Source organism: Pithys albifrons, chromosome 15 (assembly GCF_047495875.1).
Source record: "Pithys albifrons albifrons isolate INPA30051 chromosome 15, PitAlb_v1, whole genome shotgun sequence".
Classification (NCBI taxonomy): domain Eukaryota; kingdom Metazoa; phylum Chordata; class Aves; order Passeriformes; family Thamnophilidae; genus Pithys; species Pithys albifrons.
The window spans coordinates 9,262,039-9,278,416 of record NC_092472.1 but is presented as its reverse complement, the minus strand read 5'-3'; the positions used below and the strand labels follow the sequence as shown (position 1 = coordinate 9,278,416).

The window sequence follows — 16,378 nt, the reverse complement described above, 5'->3', positions numbered from 1 at the left end:
GTCCAGCTGTCCTGCCTCCCTGCCCCCAGCAGCTGTCCCATGCCCTGAAGGACTCCTCCCAGCTTTCCTTCCCGTTCCAATTCCTGCCTGCTGCATCCCCGTGGGGGCAGGGGTGGGCTACTCGCCCTGCTACCCTTGAGGCAGCCAGGCTCACAGCCCTGGGCTGCTTGCACTGACCTCGCCCTGGAACGACCACTGCTTCTTCCAGCGTGGCGAGAAATGTGCATGCAGGACAATGGGCGGAGAAGAGGGAAGACCCTCCCTTGCCAGGGGGAGGAGGCAGCAGCGTTTTGCCCGCGCTGTCGCTTTCTGTTTCGTTTGCCGTCGGTGTCCTCCTGCCTGCCCTCAGCCCCATGGCCGAGGCGGGTGCTGTGGCCAGGCTGAAGGACGAGCTGACTTGCCCCATCTGCCTGTACATTTACTGCAACCCGGTGACCCTCGGGTGCGGTCACAGCTTCTGCAAGAGATGCATCAAGGAGGCTTGGAGTTGCCAGCAGGGCCATCCGAACTGCCCACTCTGCCATTACTACATAGACCTCTCCAAAGAGCTGAAGCCCAACTTCCACCTCCGCAACATAGTGCAGAACTTCATGGATGCTCCTGCTAGTCAAGAGGAGGAAAAGCAGGAAGTGCAATGCAAAGAGGAGGAGGAAAGTTCAGGCCAGCAAGAGGAGGTGATCCTGTGTGATTTCTGCCTTCAGGAGCCCCAGCCAGGCGTGAAGACCTGCCTGACCTGCGAGGCCTCCCTGTGCCAAGCCCACCTGAGCAAGCACGGCACGAACAGCCCCCAGAAGAACCACGTCCTGGTGGAGCCCTGTGGTGCCCAGGCTTTGGCTGAGAGGAAGTGCCTCCAGCACGGCAAACTGCTGGAGTGCTACTGCGTGAATGACAAGGTGTGCATCTGCATGATGTGCTGTGTCCTCACCTCCCACAAGGACCACACAGTCATCAGTTTGGAGGAGGCTTTTCGCCAAGCACAGGTAAGAGGCTGCCAGAACAGTGTGGCTTGGGCATGGGTTGCACCAGGAAAACCATGGGCATCTGCAGCACAGTGAGCTGCCCGTGGCACAGGGGCTGCAACATCTCCTGTTTCTGAGCTGCAGACCTAGGATGGGGCTAAAATTCCCATCTTGGGCTTTTATTCTTAGTTTTGTCCCAAATTCCCTCCGGGCTTGCCCCTTGGGGTATAAAACAAGGTGTTGTAAACACTTTTTTCACATCCTGAGGGGAGAGTTTCGGCAAACTGGTCGGTGAGTGCTTGTGGCTGTGGTGCACTTGGTGCACTTCCAAGGTGAAAAATCAACCTGAGCTGCAGTTATGCAAAGAAAATGAATGACAGAGTAACAGAGAGAAGCTGCCAGCGTCAGAAGTATCTTTATGTGGGGCTGTTATACATTACCAGTTTTCAGTTTCAGATTGTCTTTCTTGTGCTCATAACCGTGGCATTTGTTCCGGGATAAAATCTTCCAGTAAGCCTTTCCATATTGATTCATCCTGAGAGCATGCAGTGAGCAAACCTTTTGGAAGTCTTGCTTAGCCCATGTCTATGAAATTGCTGGTCTCATGCATGTTTGTGAGTCCTATCCTGATATCTCCCTCTGGTTATGTTTGTAGCATGTTCTTCCTGAAACTCTAAAAAAGATGAAAAAACATGAAGCTGCACTGGATCGAAGCATAGCAAACCTGCAGAGACAAGAGGAGCAAGTAAAGGTTTGTTCCAAGGCCCCATATCACTTCAAGGAGGGTTGCATGCTGGTAACTGATGAGATAAGGTTTTCTTTTGCCCTTCCCCAGATCATGGATTCTGAATCTTTTTTAGATCCTGGGTGGTTTCTCATCGATGTTTGAGGTTTCTTTTTTGAGGGAGGATGATGAACAACTTTCTTACAGTTCTGGGAGGTACATTCTTAGTTAAGCTTGAAAGCTGTTAAGTCCATGCCTCTTGATGAATGGCTGGTGTGTGGCTTTTTTTCAGCCTTACTCGATTTTTAGTTACTTCTCTCATCCCAGAAAAGAACAGGCCCTTTTCTGAGTGAGAGCTCACGTGGAACATGTCCCTTACAGTCCCTTACAGCTTTGAAAGTATTTTCTTAATAGACTCAGGAGAGTTCGCGGAGGGAACAGCTGGAGAGCCTATTCAGAGGGATCAGTCTGCAGCTGGAGAACAAAAAAAGTGAGATCCTGAAAGTTCTCAGTGACTATGAGAAGCAACAACTTTCTCGGATTCAGACAGAGATAAAGAAATCCGAACAGCAGAAGCATTCAGCCAGCCATGATGTTCAGGAGCTGGAGGCTCTGAGAAATCAAAAAGACATACTTCTTTTTACCAGGGTACTTAACAGCATCTCCCTTCCCAGAGATAAGCAGCTCTTGGGCTGTGCCTGTGCTATGCTAATTCTACTTTCAAAATGTCTTTTCAGACTTTTACAGCAATTCAAGCCAGGTAAGCTCTTCCCAAGGTTGAATATCTTTATTGAAGATCTGGACAAGGGGATTGAGTGCACCCTCAGTAAGTTCACAGATGACAGCAAGTTGAGCAGGAGTGGTTATCTGCTCCAGGGCAGGAAGACTCTGCAGAGGGAACTGAACAGGCTGGATGGATGGGCCAAGAACAACTGCATGAGGTTCAGTAAGGCAAAATGCCAGGCCCTGCACATGGGTCACAACAACCCCAGCTACAGGCTGGGGGAAGAGTGGCTGGAAAGCTGCCTGGCAGGAAAGGATCTGGGGGTGCTGATCAACAGTAGCTGAACATGAGCCCAGGTGTGTCCAGGTGGGCAAGAAGCCAATGGCATTGTAGCCTGTATCAAAAATAGTGTGGCCGTCAGGCCCAGGGATTGTCCCTCTGTGCTGGGCACTGCTGAAGTACCTCAAGTGCTGTGTCCAGTTCTGGGCCCCTCAATGCAAGAAAGACATTGAGGGGCTGGAGCATGTCCAGGGAAGGGAATGGAGCTGGGGAAGGGTCTGGAGAGTCAGTCCTATGAGGAGCAGCTGAGGGAGTTGGGAGGGCTCATCCTGGAGAAAAGGGGGCTCAGGGGGGACTTTCTCACTTTCTACAACTCCCTGACAGGAGGGTGGAGCCAGGTGGGGGTTGGGTTCTGCTCCCAAGGAACAAGGGACAGGATAAGAGCAAAGAGCCTCAAGCTGTGCCAGGGGATGTTCAGGCTGGACATCAGGAAGAATTTCTTCACAGAATGGGTTGTCAGGCAGTGGAAGAGGCTGCCTAGGGAGGTGGTGGAGTCCCTATCCCTGGAGATGTTCAAGGAATGCAGCACTCAGTGCTCTGGTCTGGTTGATAAGGTGGGAATCAGTCAAAGGTTGGACTTAGTGATCTCAGAGGTCTTTTCCAGCTGTTACGATTCTATGGTTCTATGATTCTTTTTGCATGTTTCAGGGAATTAAGGCTAGTTCCTAACATGGATCATGCAGAACTGCCAGACCCACCTATTACTGTGAATGAATCAGCAAAAAACAATGCTCTGTACCTTTTCACACAGTTCCTCTCAGATGTGCAGTCCTTATTGGCACCATCACCATCGCCTGGTAAGTGATCGTTTCGCTACATAGAAAGCAAGACGAAGCAGTCAACATCTTTAAGAAAGAGTTGTCTGATGGCTCTTTGAAGCTCCTGTAGTAGTGGGACAAGGTCTTTCTTTGTATTTCCAGGCCAAATACCTTGGAACTTTGGTGCGTGGAGGCGGTACTGAACTGGAGTATCAGAGACTGGATTGTGGGCTGCTGTGATGGCGTATCACAGCACACTGCCTCTTACTGCAAAAGCTTCCCTCTTATTTGTTCTGTTAATCATGCTCATTTTTGCTTGGCTGTATCAAATACTGTGTTGACACTATGTTATTAAAGTTATTTAGTTTGCAAAAATCAATGGCAATTTATTTTGTCTTCAAGTTGACAGCACAATATGAACTGCAACAAAACTAAGCAGTAGCAATGCTGATCTTTGCTCTAAGGCAGCAGCTTTTGCCTCTGCCCCCTCTGCCCATCCAAAGGCATCCAGCACAGAAGCAAAACTGCCCTGGGAGGTGAGAAGAGACTAGGGAGCAAGACACCTGACTTCCTTTGCTCTCTGCTGCTGCTGCCTCATCCCCGTGAACTCTCTGATTGATCACCTACCTAATTCTTGCCTCAGTGTTCTCCTCACCTCTGGGAAAGAGGAATAATAATGAGGAAAACCCCTGTGTTTTTCATCTGTGCCATACGTGGTCTGGATTAGTAGATTCTTATGATTGCCCAAACATCCTGGGGATGAAGGGATGATATTCCTCCTTGCCTGTGGTTCTGCTGCTTTCAGACAGCAGTCAGGGTATTTGCATGAAGAGGTCCAAGCAGGAGCTCTTCACCCTAGCAGGGACACTGAAAGACCTTGAGAGACACTACAGGTTTGTAAATGCTAAATTACATTCACGTTCATCCTGGAACAAAGTAGCTGTGTGTATTTTTCTTTTGCATTTTGTACACCAAAATGATATGGAAAACTGTATAGGTAGAACTGGGTCTCCCAAATGCACCTGCAGTGGCTGCTGCTCTGCCTGGTCTCAGGTGGTACAGGCACAAAGTGAGGTAAACAAGGCTCATGACAAGGTACAGGGGTATTTCTATCCTAGAGTGCCTTTCTGACAGCTCTTAGCAGCCCCCACTTTCCTGTCACCTGCCTGCAGGTAGATCTGCCCCAACAAGTCCCAGTCAAACTTTCCTTTGGGTTCTTGTTTTACCTCTAGGGAACAGCTGTGACTGTAGGGGAGTTGTAGGCAAAGCAGAGGGTATTCCTGGCTTACCCGTGCCAGGCTCATTCTCGTTCAGGGTTAATCTTAAATTTGATGCCCTTGTTGTGGAATTGAGCATTTTTCCCGGAGGGTAGAGAGCTGTAACAGAATCGTGCCCCTCGTGCCCCTCCCAGCATCCCGGTGGGAGTTCGCACCGGAGCAGCGCTGCCCGAGACTAAAGGAAAACTTCCCCCAGTGGCTGCCCGGGCGCACAGGAGCTGTTTGAGGGTGGAGCCGGGAGAGGGAACTTTCCCCTGACATGGGCGGAGAGGAAGTACTTGCAGCCTCAGGGCTGGATCTCGTCTCGTTCCTGTTTGGTTTCGTTTCTTGCGGCCTGGCTTAGACGCCATGGCTGGAGCCATGGAAGAGGCTGGGGAGGAACTTGCAGGGGGTGCCAGCCTGGAGGCCGAACTCATCTGCTCCATCTGCCTGTGCCTGTACCAGGACCCGGTGTCGCTGAGCTGCGGTCACAGCTTCTGCAAGCTCTGCGTCCAGAAGGTGCTCAAAGCCCAGCAGCATTCCGAGGCCCCTCTCACCTGCCCCATGTGCAAGCTCTGCCTGGGGCCCAACCTGGAGCTGCAGAAGAACTTCCACCTGTCCAACATCGTGGCGGCATTTCAGGCCACCACTCTGAAAGAAAAACAGGGTGAGGGCTCTGACAAGGGGGAGACAGAGGTGTTTTCCTGTGAGTACTGCCTGGACGAGCCGCAGCCAGCGGTGAAAACCTGCCTGGTCTGCGACTCATCCCTGTGCCAGGCCCACCTGAACAAACACAACGCCAAGGCTTCCCACCAGGACCACACGCTGGTGGAGGTGGGAGTGGGCGGCGAGGAGAGGAGGTGCCCGGAGCACGGCAGGCTGCCCGAGTGCTACTGCACCTTCGAGGGGGAGTACATCTGTGTGCTCTGCTCCATCTGGGGGGACCACAAGGGCCACGAGGTCATCACCATGAAGGAGGGACATGACAAGCAGCTGGTAAGGAGCTCTTCTCTCCATGCAGGGTTTGCTCCAAACGCCTGACGTAGAGGGCGCAGGGGAGGCACAGGAGGGGCAGTGAAGCTTTCCCAGGGCATGGGGGCTGGGGAGGGAGCGAGGGCAGGCAGGCACCAACCCCAGGGATTGCCTGTTTGCCCCAGGGATTGCCCGTCCGCCCTAGGGATTGCCTGTCTGCCCCAGGGATTGCCCGTCCGCCCCAGGGATTGCCCTCCGCCCCAGGGATTGCCCGTCCGCCCCAGGGATTGCCTGTCTGCCCCAGGGATTGCCCGTCCGCCCTAGGGATTGCCTGTCTGCCCCAGGGATTGCCCGTCCGCCCCAGGGATTGCCCTCCGCCCCAGGGATTGCCCGTCCGCCCCAGGGATTGCCTGTCTGCCCCAGGGATTGCCCGTCCGCCCCAGGGATTGCCCTCCGCCCCAGGGATTGCCCTCCGCCCCAGGGATTGCTCATCCGCCCCAGGGATTGCCCGCCCATCCCAGGGATTGCTCATCCACCCCAGGGATTGCCCGTCTGCCCCAGGGATTGCTCATCCGCCCCAGGGATTGCCCGTCCGCCCCAGCGGGGACTGGTGCATTGTGCTGGAATTTGCTTTTCCTCTCCTCGTTTATGTTGGCAGAGCAGCCTGGCGGGCTCAGCAGGGGGAGCGGAGCAGAGGGAGGTGTTCGGAGCTGACCGGGCCGGGGTGGGTGCCCCTTCAGGGTGTGCTGCAGTGGCAGAGCCAGCCGAGGGCACTGCCCACCCCTCCCTGGGATGTGCCTGGCTGCCATTAAGAAGCATTCCTGCAGGGTTTAGAAGATCTCTGCCTCCACAGAGCCTCGGGGATGCCACTACTACGGAACTCTGTGTGGGGAAACAGGTTTTCTTTCCCCCTTGAGGCCCTTCACTTGTTTTACCATGGTGGGAGTTGGGCTCTGCTCCCAGGGAACAAGGGGCAGGATCAGAGGACATAGTCTCAGGCTATGCCAGAGAAGGTTCAGGCTGGACATTAGGAGGAATTGCTTCACAGAAGGGGTGATAAAACACTGGAGACACTGCCCAGGGAGGTGGTGGAGTCTCCATCCCTGGAGGTGCTCATGGAATGACTGGATGTGACACTCAGTGCTCTGGTCTAGGTGACAAGATGGTGATGGGTCACAGATTGGACCTGATGATCTCAGAGATCTTTTCCAATCTAACTGATTCTATGATTTTGCAGTTCCTCCTTCTGCCATAAATTTTGCTGAGCCAGTGTCCCAGCAGATACAGAGACATCTGTATTCTTGCCTCTGAGTCCAGCTGCTGTCCTTGAAATGTGCCAGAATCAGCTGGGACTGAGGGGATAAAATGCTTTTGCTATGCTCAGTGCCTTGTATTTGAAAGTTCTGGGCTCACTTTAGAGCCCAAGGAAAAGAACATGCAGGAACCCAGTGCCTGGGCAGAAAATGCCTGACTTACTCTGAACTTCAGGACAGATCACAGCCTTTCTCAGGAATGAGCAGGAAGCATCCTTTGCAGTTATCACAAATTTCCTCCCTCACATTACATAAAAAATTCAGGGCTGCCAAGGACAAGTGGGTTGTGTGAAACAGTGGCTGTTTTCTTCATCTCTGGAGCTGGTAAAGGAGCAACACTGCCCTGGTTATGTGGGAGCCATCTCCAGAGATAAACCGAGATCTCTGCTCCATCTCTCTTGAGTAGTTATTTCTAAAACTCCATGGTTATTTAGTTATTTCTAAAACTCCCCAGTGAAATCAGGATTGCAGCTCTTCAGCAGGAATTGTACAAGGGTTTTGGTGCGAGGAACCTTGGTCAAATTTCATTATTTGATTTTAAATGTTTCAAAAATTAAAACTTCCCAGCTGTGACAACTGCCTCATGGAAAATCTAAACTTTCTGGCATGATTTTTATTAAAATAATGGGAATCTGGGAGCTGTGTCTGTCATGGCCATTCAAGGCTGCTCAAAGTGTGGAAACACTGCTGGAAGCAACCAGAACTGTTCAGAGACTGTCTAATCCCCAGAGAGCAAGGTTTAGTGTCTCCTCTGAAATATGCTGTTTTGCAGTTCAACACCACTCAGTGACCATGGTATCCCTTAAAATAAACAGCTGGGTGAGTAAGTATGACTGTTCTGCTGATTTTCAGAAAAGACAGTTGCTTATTACCTTATCCTCAGATCCCACAGCTGCTCACAGATGAAAGTTAAGGATTTGGACCACATTAGGCACATGTGAAGATTCTGTCAGGAAAACAACTTTAACAGATAAAGTGAGATTTATTAATTTAAAATTAAATTTACTTACTCAAAGGGATAGTTATTACTTAACCTACCAGAGAGTTACACATGTGTAAAAATTAAAGTTTTGTGTTATGCCCCATCTTCATGAGGAGGCAAGTGAACACAATTTATTGTAGGACTCACAGGTGAAAGTGGACAGGCAGGAGGTTCCTGTGCCATTTCAGCTCCACAAACTGCCAGTCTGGTTTAAAGCTGCCCCTGCTATGAAGTTCAGTGCTGTCTTTCCTTCTGCTAGGCTAAACTCTGGAATACTGTGACATGGCTGCAGGAACATAGAAGTGCCTTAGTTGACACCCTAGAAGACCTTCAGAGAAGTGAGTCTCAGCTCAAGGTTGGTACCCAGATCATCACTAATTCAGAGCACCTTTTCTTCACAACTTTCCAGCAGTAAGTGATGGCAACTATGCTGTTAGAAGCAGATGAATAGAAAGTGATACAGTCCAAAAAAGGGAAAACAAGTGATGTAAGTAACTGCCAGAAGCCAGGCTTTCTCCCAGCCTCCCAGCATAGCTCCACAGGAGGAACCAGCTGGGGGATTCCACCCGTCATTATGGTTGCACAGACCAGGTTACAGGAGTGGCAGACCACAGATTGTACATATCACTAGGTATTTTTAAAGTTTTCTACCCATTAAAAAAAATTTTGTGTCTCCAGGTGGGGTTTTCAGTGTGTACAGATACAGTTCTCATATTGGTAGCTGAATATTATCTGGTTTTTTTTCTGTATCAGGATTAATTTTCATAAGCTTCTGTTTAATCAGATATTATAAGAAAATGCTTATTGTCTGCTTCCTTCTAAAGCCAGTGCAATGGATAGTTACAATCCTAATTGACAGAGAGAGGCAGTAAGTGTGGAGTTCCTGAGCCAGTGCCCCATTTTCTTATCTCTTCATTTAGTCCAATACAAATACAGTGAGTTTCCAACTACGAAAGCTGTTTGATGAGACAAAGACAGAGTTCATTCAGAAAGAAAAGAAGATCCTGAATGACATTCAGTCTGATGAGAAAAAACAACTGGCAGAGATTACCAAAGTGAAGAAGGAAACGGAACAGAGGAAAGAGGAGGTTGATCAGATTATTCAATCTTTGCATAAGATGAGCAAAGAAGAAGATATTTTCCTCTTCTTGAAGGTAAGCAGTGGTATTCTGTTTGTCTTCATGGATATGCCTATTTCAGCCAGCTGCCCTTTCTGATAATCACATTAACAATTTTTTTTATGCCAATTCTCTTTGTAGGAATTTAAACTGGCCAAAGAGAGGTATGTTCCACCTGAAAACACTTGTTTTATTCTTTTAAAAAATATGGTGTTGATAACTGGGATCAGACACTACTACCTGTGCCCTCCAGTCCTGCCACCCTGTACTGCAAAGCAGCACTGAAGGCCCCAGATGCATGAAGGGCTGGCTCAAACATCTTACCTGAATTTTACGATATCTCTGTAACTTGTACAGATTAAAGCTGAGTTTGAACTTGGATTGTAAGGATAGCTTGGAATCATCATGTACCTTGGAGCTGTGCTGGCAGCAGCACAGTCTGTGACTTAGAGCTGTGCTGCAAGTCAAATTCTAGCCTGTGGGATCAAAGTCATTTTCCAGAAACCTGGACACCATTTAGTATGTTTGGCATTTTTGTTCTATCACAGCAGCAGTTGTGCTACAACAGCAAGCCAAAGCACTGTTCACACATGGGTATTATCAAAATGCCTCCCCCTTTCTCACTATCAGCATTTGAAAGTTCCCATCCAGCTTTGGTAAGCAAAAGACATTGCCAAATAAATAACAATATATAACAATTGTAACTCCCTTAACCTTAGCAGAGAGCTGTTTACCCAATACTTCATGTTGTCAGAGCGTTCTCCTCTGTAGAATCTGTCCTAGTGAAGAAGTCTGTTACCTTTTAATGCTAAATGGTTTTCCTTGGTGAAATGACTGACTGTGCCGTAGGATTGTGAGTCAGAATTCGAGCATTGTCAGGGCAGATGTGGTGCCACTGCACATGGATCAGAACAGAACTGCCCGCTACCAAAGCCTGATAAAGTACTCCATGGTGGAACTGGACGGTATCCTGCAGAATGTGCAAGGTGAGCTGCCCCACCCTGCATGGCTGTCCCACTGGAAAACAGAGATCCATGGGGCCCACAGTCCTGGCTGATGGCCACCGACAGGCATCGCCTTTAACCAAGGCATGTACATGGCCTTGAGGGACTGGTAGGGATTCATGTGGGATGTTAGGAGTGTTGGAGAGGGGAGGGGAAAGGGGGCAGAAAGACTGTTTCTGTGGGTAACAAGGAAGAAGTCTGTTCCAAAGCAGTGTAAGGCCAGTTTCTCCTGTGTCTGATGTGGTTCCCGAATCCCACCAATTTCCCAAGTCTTTAGGTGCTTCAGTATGCTTTCAAGAAATGTCCTCTTCATTTGGCCACCTCTGTCCCCACCTAGTTTATCTCTGACCATGAAATCCAGGGGTACAGTACCAGCCCTAAACTTGAATTGTTGCCAGCTTTGTTAAACATTCTTCTCCATCTTTTTTTTTTTTTTTTTTTTTTTAGATAAACTGGCCAACCAAATTATGTGGACCAGGTAAATTCTTTTCTTTGCTTAAAAAACATTCCCTGCAAATTTCTCCAGCAGTTTTTCATTTCAGGACTGTATGTCCTGTGCTTCTCTGCTTCAGTTTCAAAGAGTTTTCAAGCAGAGTCTGGAAGGCTGTCCTTCATTTCATAAGAGGAGGGTCAGATCTATTCACATCTCTTAATCCACTGTTAACAAGATGTGGTTTGTGTTTCATGAGGCACTAACATTCAACACCATTTCTTTGCAGCAGGACTTCAGTTCCTAGTACCTCTTCAAACTTCAAAAAAGTGTTAAAAAATACTATTTATTCCCCAGGACTCTGATCTGGGGCTCTGAGACTTTCAGACAAAATCACCCAGAAATGTGAACAGCATTTTGTTGCATGCATCTCATCTCCTTTCCATAGGTGAACTGGCAGATGTGCAGCCTCAGGTCACAGCTCTCAAAATCTGCACTGGGCAGAAATCTCTGGGAATTCACCAGAGAAATTATTTATCTTCAGCCTGAGGGAGACACTGGGTTTGCTTCAGCACTCAGTGAAAGTCTGAGCCTGTTCCAAGGAAGGCCACAGAGGGGTTCCCACCAACTGAGCAAAAGCTGGAGCAAACCCAGTTCCTGAAAGGATTCCCAGACAAATCCAAATGCTGCAGAAGAAATAAAATGTGTGAACAGTATTTCTCTTCAGATAGCACTAGTCCAGTGCTCAAATATATTTCTGCTTGGCACAGTGGTGCATCTTTTCTACAAGCTTTTTTGAATAAATGTTATTTAGAAGTTATATGAAATATTTTTTTATATATATTTCTATGACTAAAGTTCAGTTTGCAAAAATATTTTTCTTAATTCATAAATTCAAAAGAAAACTACTTTCTTCACCACTTTTTAATTTTTTGAACAAATTTAGAAGTATATTTTTTAATCACTGTACATGTCAATTTATTTTTTCTGTGAGCTCAGTCTCTACAGACATTCCAATTGTGCTGCTCTAATTGGAATGAGACAGTTACTCAAAATGGGAGGGAAAAGAAATATTTCCTGGGGCAGTGCAAAGCTTTACTTGGAAGCAACTTCTCAAATATGTTATTAGCATAGCAATAAAATATGACTTTATTATTACAGTAAGTGAAGCTTTTCCATCTTGTGTATCCCTACAGCACAGAACCAAACTAAAGGACAAACATGTGACAGAATTAAACCAAATTTTTGATTCACATGTGGCCAGAAGAAAAAGAGAGGTGAAAACCAAACGTCAGAACTGAGATGGAAAGAAAAAGTTAAATATTGTTAAAAACTCTGTCTAATAATAAGAACCTGCTAAGTGTCTTCTTGACCTTCCTTGTATACATTCCATTCAAATCAATGCTGTAGCATATGCAAATTTAAAAAGAAGTGCTAAGAATTAACATGAACATAAATCTCCAGCTGGTGTTGACTTCCAGACTATGGACTGTATCATCTCTTGGTTCTCATCATACTTTTGAACTATTTGTGGTAATTTTCTTGTCATTAAGTGGTTGGATAAGCAAATAAATGGTGCAGGTAAGCAAGGCTGGGTAATTTCATACCATTACCAGGAACTAGTTCCTGAGAGCATTGTTTGTAGATGGCTGCAGTAGAAAGCTGTTAAGGACCATGCCATTATTTGGATTATTACATTCAACACAAGTGATCTTTGTAGCAATGTATTACCTTTGTATGGGTCAACCTCTAGGCAGCATTTTAACGCTTCCACAGAGAGCTCAAAGAGCCACAGAAACCACTGTGGTCAGTGGCATACAAAGGTGCTTTACTAGCTGCACCTCCATGGGTACAGGTCCTAGAACCACAGAATATCCTGAGCTGGAAGGGACCACAAAGATCATCCAAGTCCAACTCCTGGCCCTGCACAGGCACCCCAACAATCCCACCCTGTCCCTGAGAGTGTTGTCCAAATGCTTCTGGAGCTCTGGCAGATTTGGGGCTGTGCCCACTGCCCTGGGGAGCCTGTTCAATGCCCAACCACCCTCTGGGGGAAGAACCTTTTCCTAATATTCAGCATAACCCTTCCCAAGACACAGCTCCAGCTGCTCCCTCAGATCCTGTCCCTGGTCACAGAGAGCGAGATGGGAGCTGCCCCTCCACTGCTCTCAGGAGGATAGTAAAGACCATAGTGAGGTCTCTGCTCAGTCTCCTCCACTGAACAAGCCAACCGACATCAGCTACTCCTCATATGGTCCCTCTGGACCCTTCACCATGTTTTTGTCCCTCCTTTGGATGCTCTCTAAGAGCTTTAGATCTTTTTTATATTGTGGTGCACACAGGGCTTGAGGTGAGGCCGCACCAGTGCAGAGCAGAGCAGAGCACAGCAGGACAATCGCCTCTCTCAACTAGCTGGGGATGTTCTTTCCTGTGTTTTCCTGATGTAGCCTTTTCTGCACATGTCAACTCCAAAAAGGGATTTCATGGATGTGTCCAGGCAGATGGGCTCCTTCTTTGTTGCTGGACGCTGCTCTGTGCCTAGCTGTGGTTCAGATCCCACATGTAGATTCACAACCTGGGTGTTTCTGCTCTAAATGATAAAAATGCTCTACTGCAAAACAGGGTTCCCAAGAAAAGCATCTTTGAGAAACAAAGGCTAGAGCTCTGTGTGCTTTTGTTCTGTCACTTGTGATAATCAACATATACCTCATTGCAGGGATTAAAACTAAATGCAGCAAAATCTGTCTCAGATTTAGAGTAACATCTTTTATGGTTTAGATGGACTGGCCAAGGTGTAATGTATCCTCAGTGCTTGCTCTGCTGCTCACATCAATTGTCAGCATAACAGAAAGTGCGTGGCCAGATTTTGGTAGCTCAGCAGTAGCTCAAGGTGACTTTGCAGGTGTTCCTTACTGTTTGAAGCCAGCAAGACACAAAGGACAGCTGCTCTCAACCACTCAAATGAGGCAAAAGAAATGAGCCTGTCCTTCAGCGCTTTCATTACCTGGGCTTCTCTCTGGCTGCCAGGCAGTTACTGCTTTCACCCCAGATGAAGGAGCCGTGACCAGCCAATGCAGTTCAGTGCTGCTGCTGCAGACTGAGTTACTGCACTGCTGCAAAGCGCTACAGAGAGACTGACTCAAACATGGTATTTTAAGTCACTCTCTCCCCTCCATCTCACTTAGGAAACATCAGCACCTCTGTAACATCTTCTGAAATACTAGTTGAGCATTTCCTCAGCAAAACTGGCATTACAAATATATATTCCTGTGTCTCCAGCCACAGGTTATAGTGGGAGGATCGGAATTCGCTCTTCCCATCGCTAGCAGAAGGAAAGGGCAACTGGCAGCTGGGGGCTGAGCAGTTCCTGTACTTCTGGCAGCTGCCCTCAGCAGCATTTTCTGGATATGTAGCTACCTTCTTGCCTGCAAGCAATTCACATTTCTTAACACCATGATATTATTTGCTTTTCCCAGGGAAAGAATGAGGTACTAACTTCACCTTTCCCCCAATGCCAGGCATCAGCTCCCTGAATCTCTGAGCGCCTGCCAGAAATGTCTGTGACCTGTTTAGTGAAGGGTCCTCCCAGAAACCTGAACGATCCAGTTGTCACAAGTGGAGTCACATTCACAGAATGCTTTTGGAGGGGTTGGGGGCAGTTTGGGAAGGGAGTATGTTTGCAGTGGGGTGGGTAAAGGCCATTCGTGCTTTCAACAAGAGCTTGGCAGTCCTTACTACTAGATGACAAAGTCAAAGGATTTCATTTCAAGTATATTGGAATAAATAACAATTTCAATACTGCTGCTGGCTTACAAAGCTTTTGGATGAAAATTAATACACAGAAAGGTAGAATTTCTGAGTTAGATACTAAGCTGATGGTGCAGTTTATTCTCCCATATATTTGCCTTTATGCAAAGAGACTCTTCAGAATTTGAGACTTGTACTTTTAATACTCCATGCATCACATCAGCCTTGAGGAAGCACAGGTGAAAGACTAGATAAAAGCAATGTAAGAAAACAAACTGGAGTCCAGTAGTTCTTTAACTAAGCTTTCTAAAACAACAGCACTGAAAATTGTATCACCTAATTAGTTTTTGACTCTGAGTGACAATATTGGACCACAACATACACTGGGAATGTGGCAATCCTGCACAGATACTTGTGCAAAACATATCCATGTAACTGAGATACATGGTCCTGAGATATGGACAGAGCTTATTTCTTTTTTAATATCTTTATGGTTTAAATATTTTTATTATCTAAGGACTCTGATTCATTGCATCTTTAATTTTTTATTATGCCCTACTTAATTTTTACTTGGCATTTGTCTCATCCTTGATGAAAGCCTTTGGAGGGGAGGGAAATAACTCATTTTATGGCTCTTCTTTTTGGTTTTGCCAAGCATTGAATGACATGACTGAATTAAATGCATTTTAAACACTAGAATAGGCCTCTTCCTGTTACTTATTCTGATGGGTTTTCTAAACAAGGCAGACCTGCCACATCTAGACCTCTGTGTGGCCTTCTAAGCCAAGCAGGTCTGGGTGACCAGATGCCTGGATGGGGAGGAAGGTTTGTCCCAGCTTTGACAGACAGATTCCACAGATGGGAACCAGGCAGTTCCCATCTCCACCTCCAAACCTAACGCAACATTATGCAAATGCAGGCCCAAATCTCAGTGAACTGCAAGTTGCACAGGGAACAAAGGGCAAGGAGAGAAAATAACATGTTTTTGGGCACTTCCACCATAGCTCCCCCATGGAGCTGCACCAAGCAGGACCAGGGCACTGGGCAGGGAACAATCAGGAGGACAAGACTGAAAACAAGAGGCTCTATGCAAGGCTGGGGGCCAGGTGGCATAAACCAGCTGAGAGCTGGGGGAAATCAGAGAAGACTGAGAAGAACCAGGGAGAGCCACTGCACATAGGGCTTATTGTCAAAGAGGGATGATAACAGCATCCCAATTTGCTGGCTGGGACCAGGACACAGTGGGGCTGTGCAAGAGCTGCGGGGCAAAAGGTGAGGTGGGAGGGTTTCCCTGGGCTGCCCAGGAGTGTGTGCTTGGTGGAACAAAATGGAGCATTTTCTAAGATTATTTTGCATTCTGAGAAACTGGTCTCTGGAGAGTGGATATTATAAAGATGATGGGGATCTGGAGAACCGGAGGCAGTGGGTTTTCTGGGCAGACTGAGTGGGATGGGCAGATGGCACATGCTGGCATTTGTGTGTCAGCAAGCCCCAGCTCACCACTCCCTGGCAGATTCTGGAGCATGAGGAGCCCAGGGGCACATTTCTCCAAAGGCAAAGGTTCCCTTTGCACAGAAGTATTAACCATAAAGCTTAATATATCTCAAGAAAACGAAAGCAGTTGGAAGTTAAATTTTTTGATTATCTTAAACATTTGCTTGGATTTTTGTCCCATTTTTTAGCAAATCAGTGTAAAAGTAAAAAGAAAAAACCCATGATGATATCAGTGGTTTGGGAAAAAATTAATGCTTGGGACTTTTTTATATCATGTTCAGAGAAGATATTATTTCCCTGTTTTGTCCATGAAGACATGATGTGTTGGATCATCCATGTTGTTCCATAGCTTACGCCTCTAGAATGAAAATGCTGTAATGCCTGTTCCTTGGGTTTCTGATTTCTTTCCATGATTCTGTAGAGTCCCTACACAAAAGGCTCCTCTTAATGCTTTTGTCATAGATGTCACTCTTCCCAAGGATTCGCTCTGGTTGTTTTGGAGTCACCATATACTTCAAACTCAATTAAAACTCCTGTGGAAGTCCCTAAGGGGATTGG

The 16,378-nt window shown here is 47.2% G+C and overlaps 2 protein-coding genes across 3 annotated transcripts; both read left to right on the top strand.

Moving 5' to 3' along the window:
* The first annotated feature begins 260 nt into the window (after window positions 1-260).
* On the top strand, window positions 261-3,883 carry LOC139678880 (probable E3 ubiquitin-protein ligase MID2). The gene is made up of 6 exons (XM_071570119.1): window positions 261-980; window positions 1,615-1,710; window positions 2,098-2,331; window positions 2,421-2,443; window positions 3,395-3,543; window positions 3,667-3,883. Exons 1-6 carry the CDS (start codon window positions 354-356, stop codon window positions 3,705-3,707), a joined length of 1,170 nt encoding a protein of 389 aa, XP_071426220.1. The 5' UTR covers window positions 261-353; the 3' UTR covers window positions 3,708-3,883.
* A 1,150-nt stretch (window positions 3,884-5,033) lies between these two features.
* LOC139679009 (E3 ubiquitin/ISG15 ligase TRIM25-like) lies at window positions 5,034-14,845 on the top strand. Of its 2 annotated transcripts, none has more exons than XM_071570362.1 (7): window positions 5,034-5,756; window positions 8,287-8,382; window positions 8,948-9,181; window positions 9,287-9,309; window positions 9,995-10,131; window positions 10,597-10,627; window positions 11,028-11,399. In XM_071570362.1, the coding sequence occupies exons 1-7, from the start codon at window positions 5,130-5,132 to the stop codon at window positions 11,029-11,031; spliced, it is 1,152 nt and encodes a 383-aa protein (XP_071426463.1). In that variant the 5' UTR covers window positions 5,034-5,129; the 3' UTR covers window positions 11,032-11,399. The 2 variants fall into 2 exon arrangements, with proteins under 2 accessions (XP_071426463.1, XP_071426462.1); XM_071570361.1 differs by lacking the exon at window positions 11,028-11,399 and adding an exon at window positions 11,776-14,845 and having other exon boundaries at window positions 5,036-5,756.
* Window positions 14,846-16,378: the final 1,533 nt, after the last annotated feature.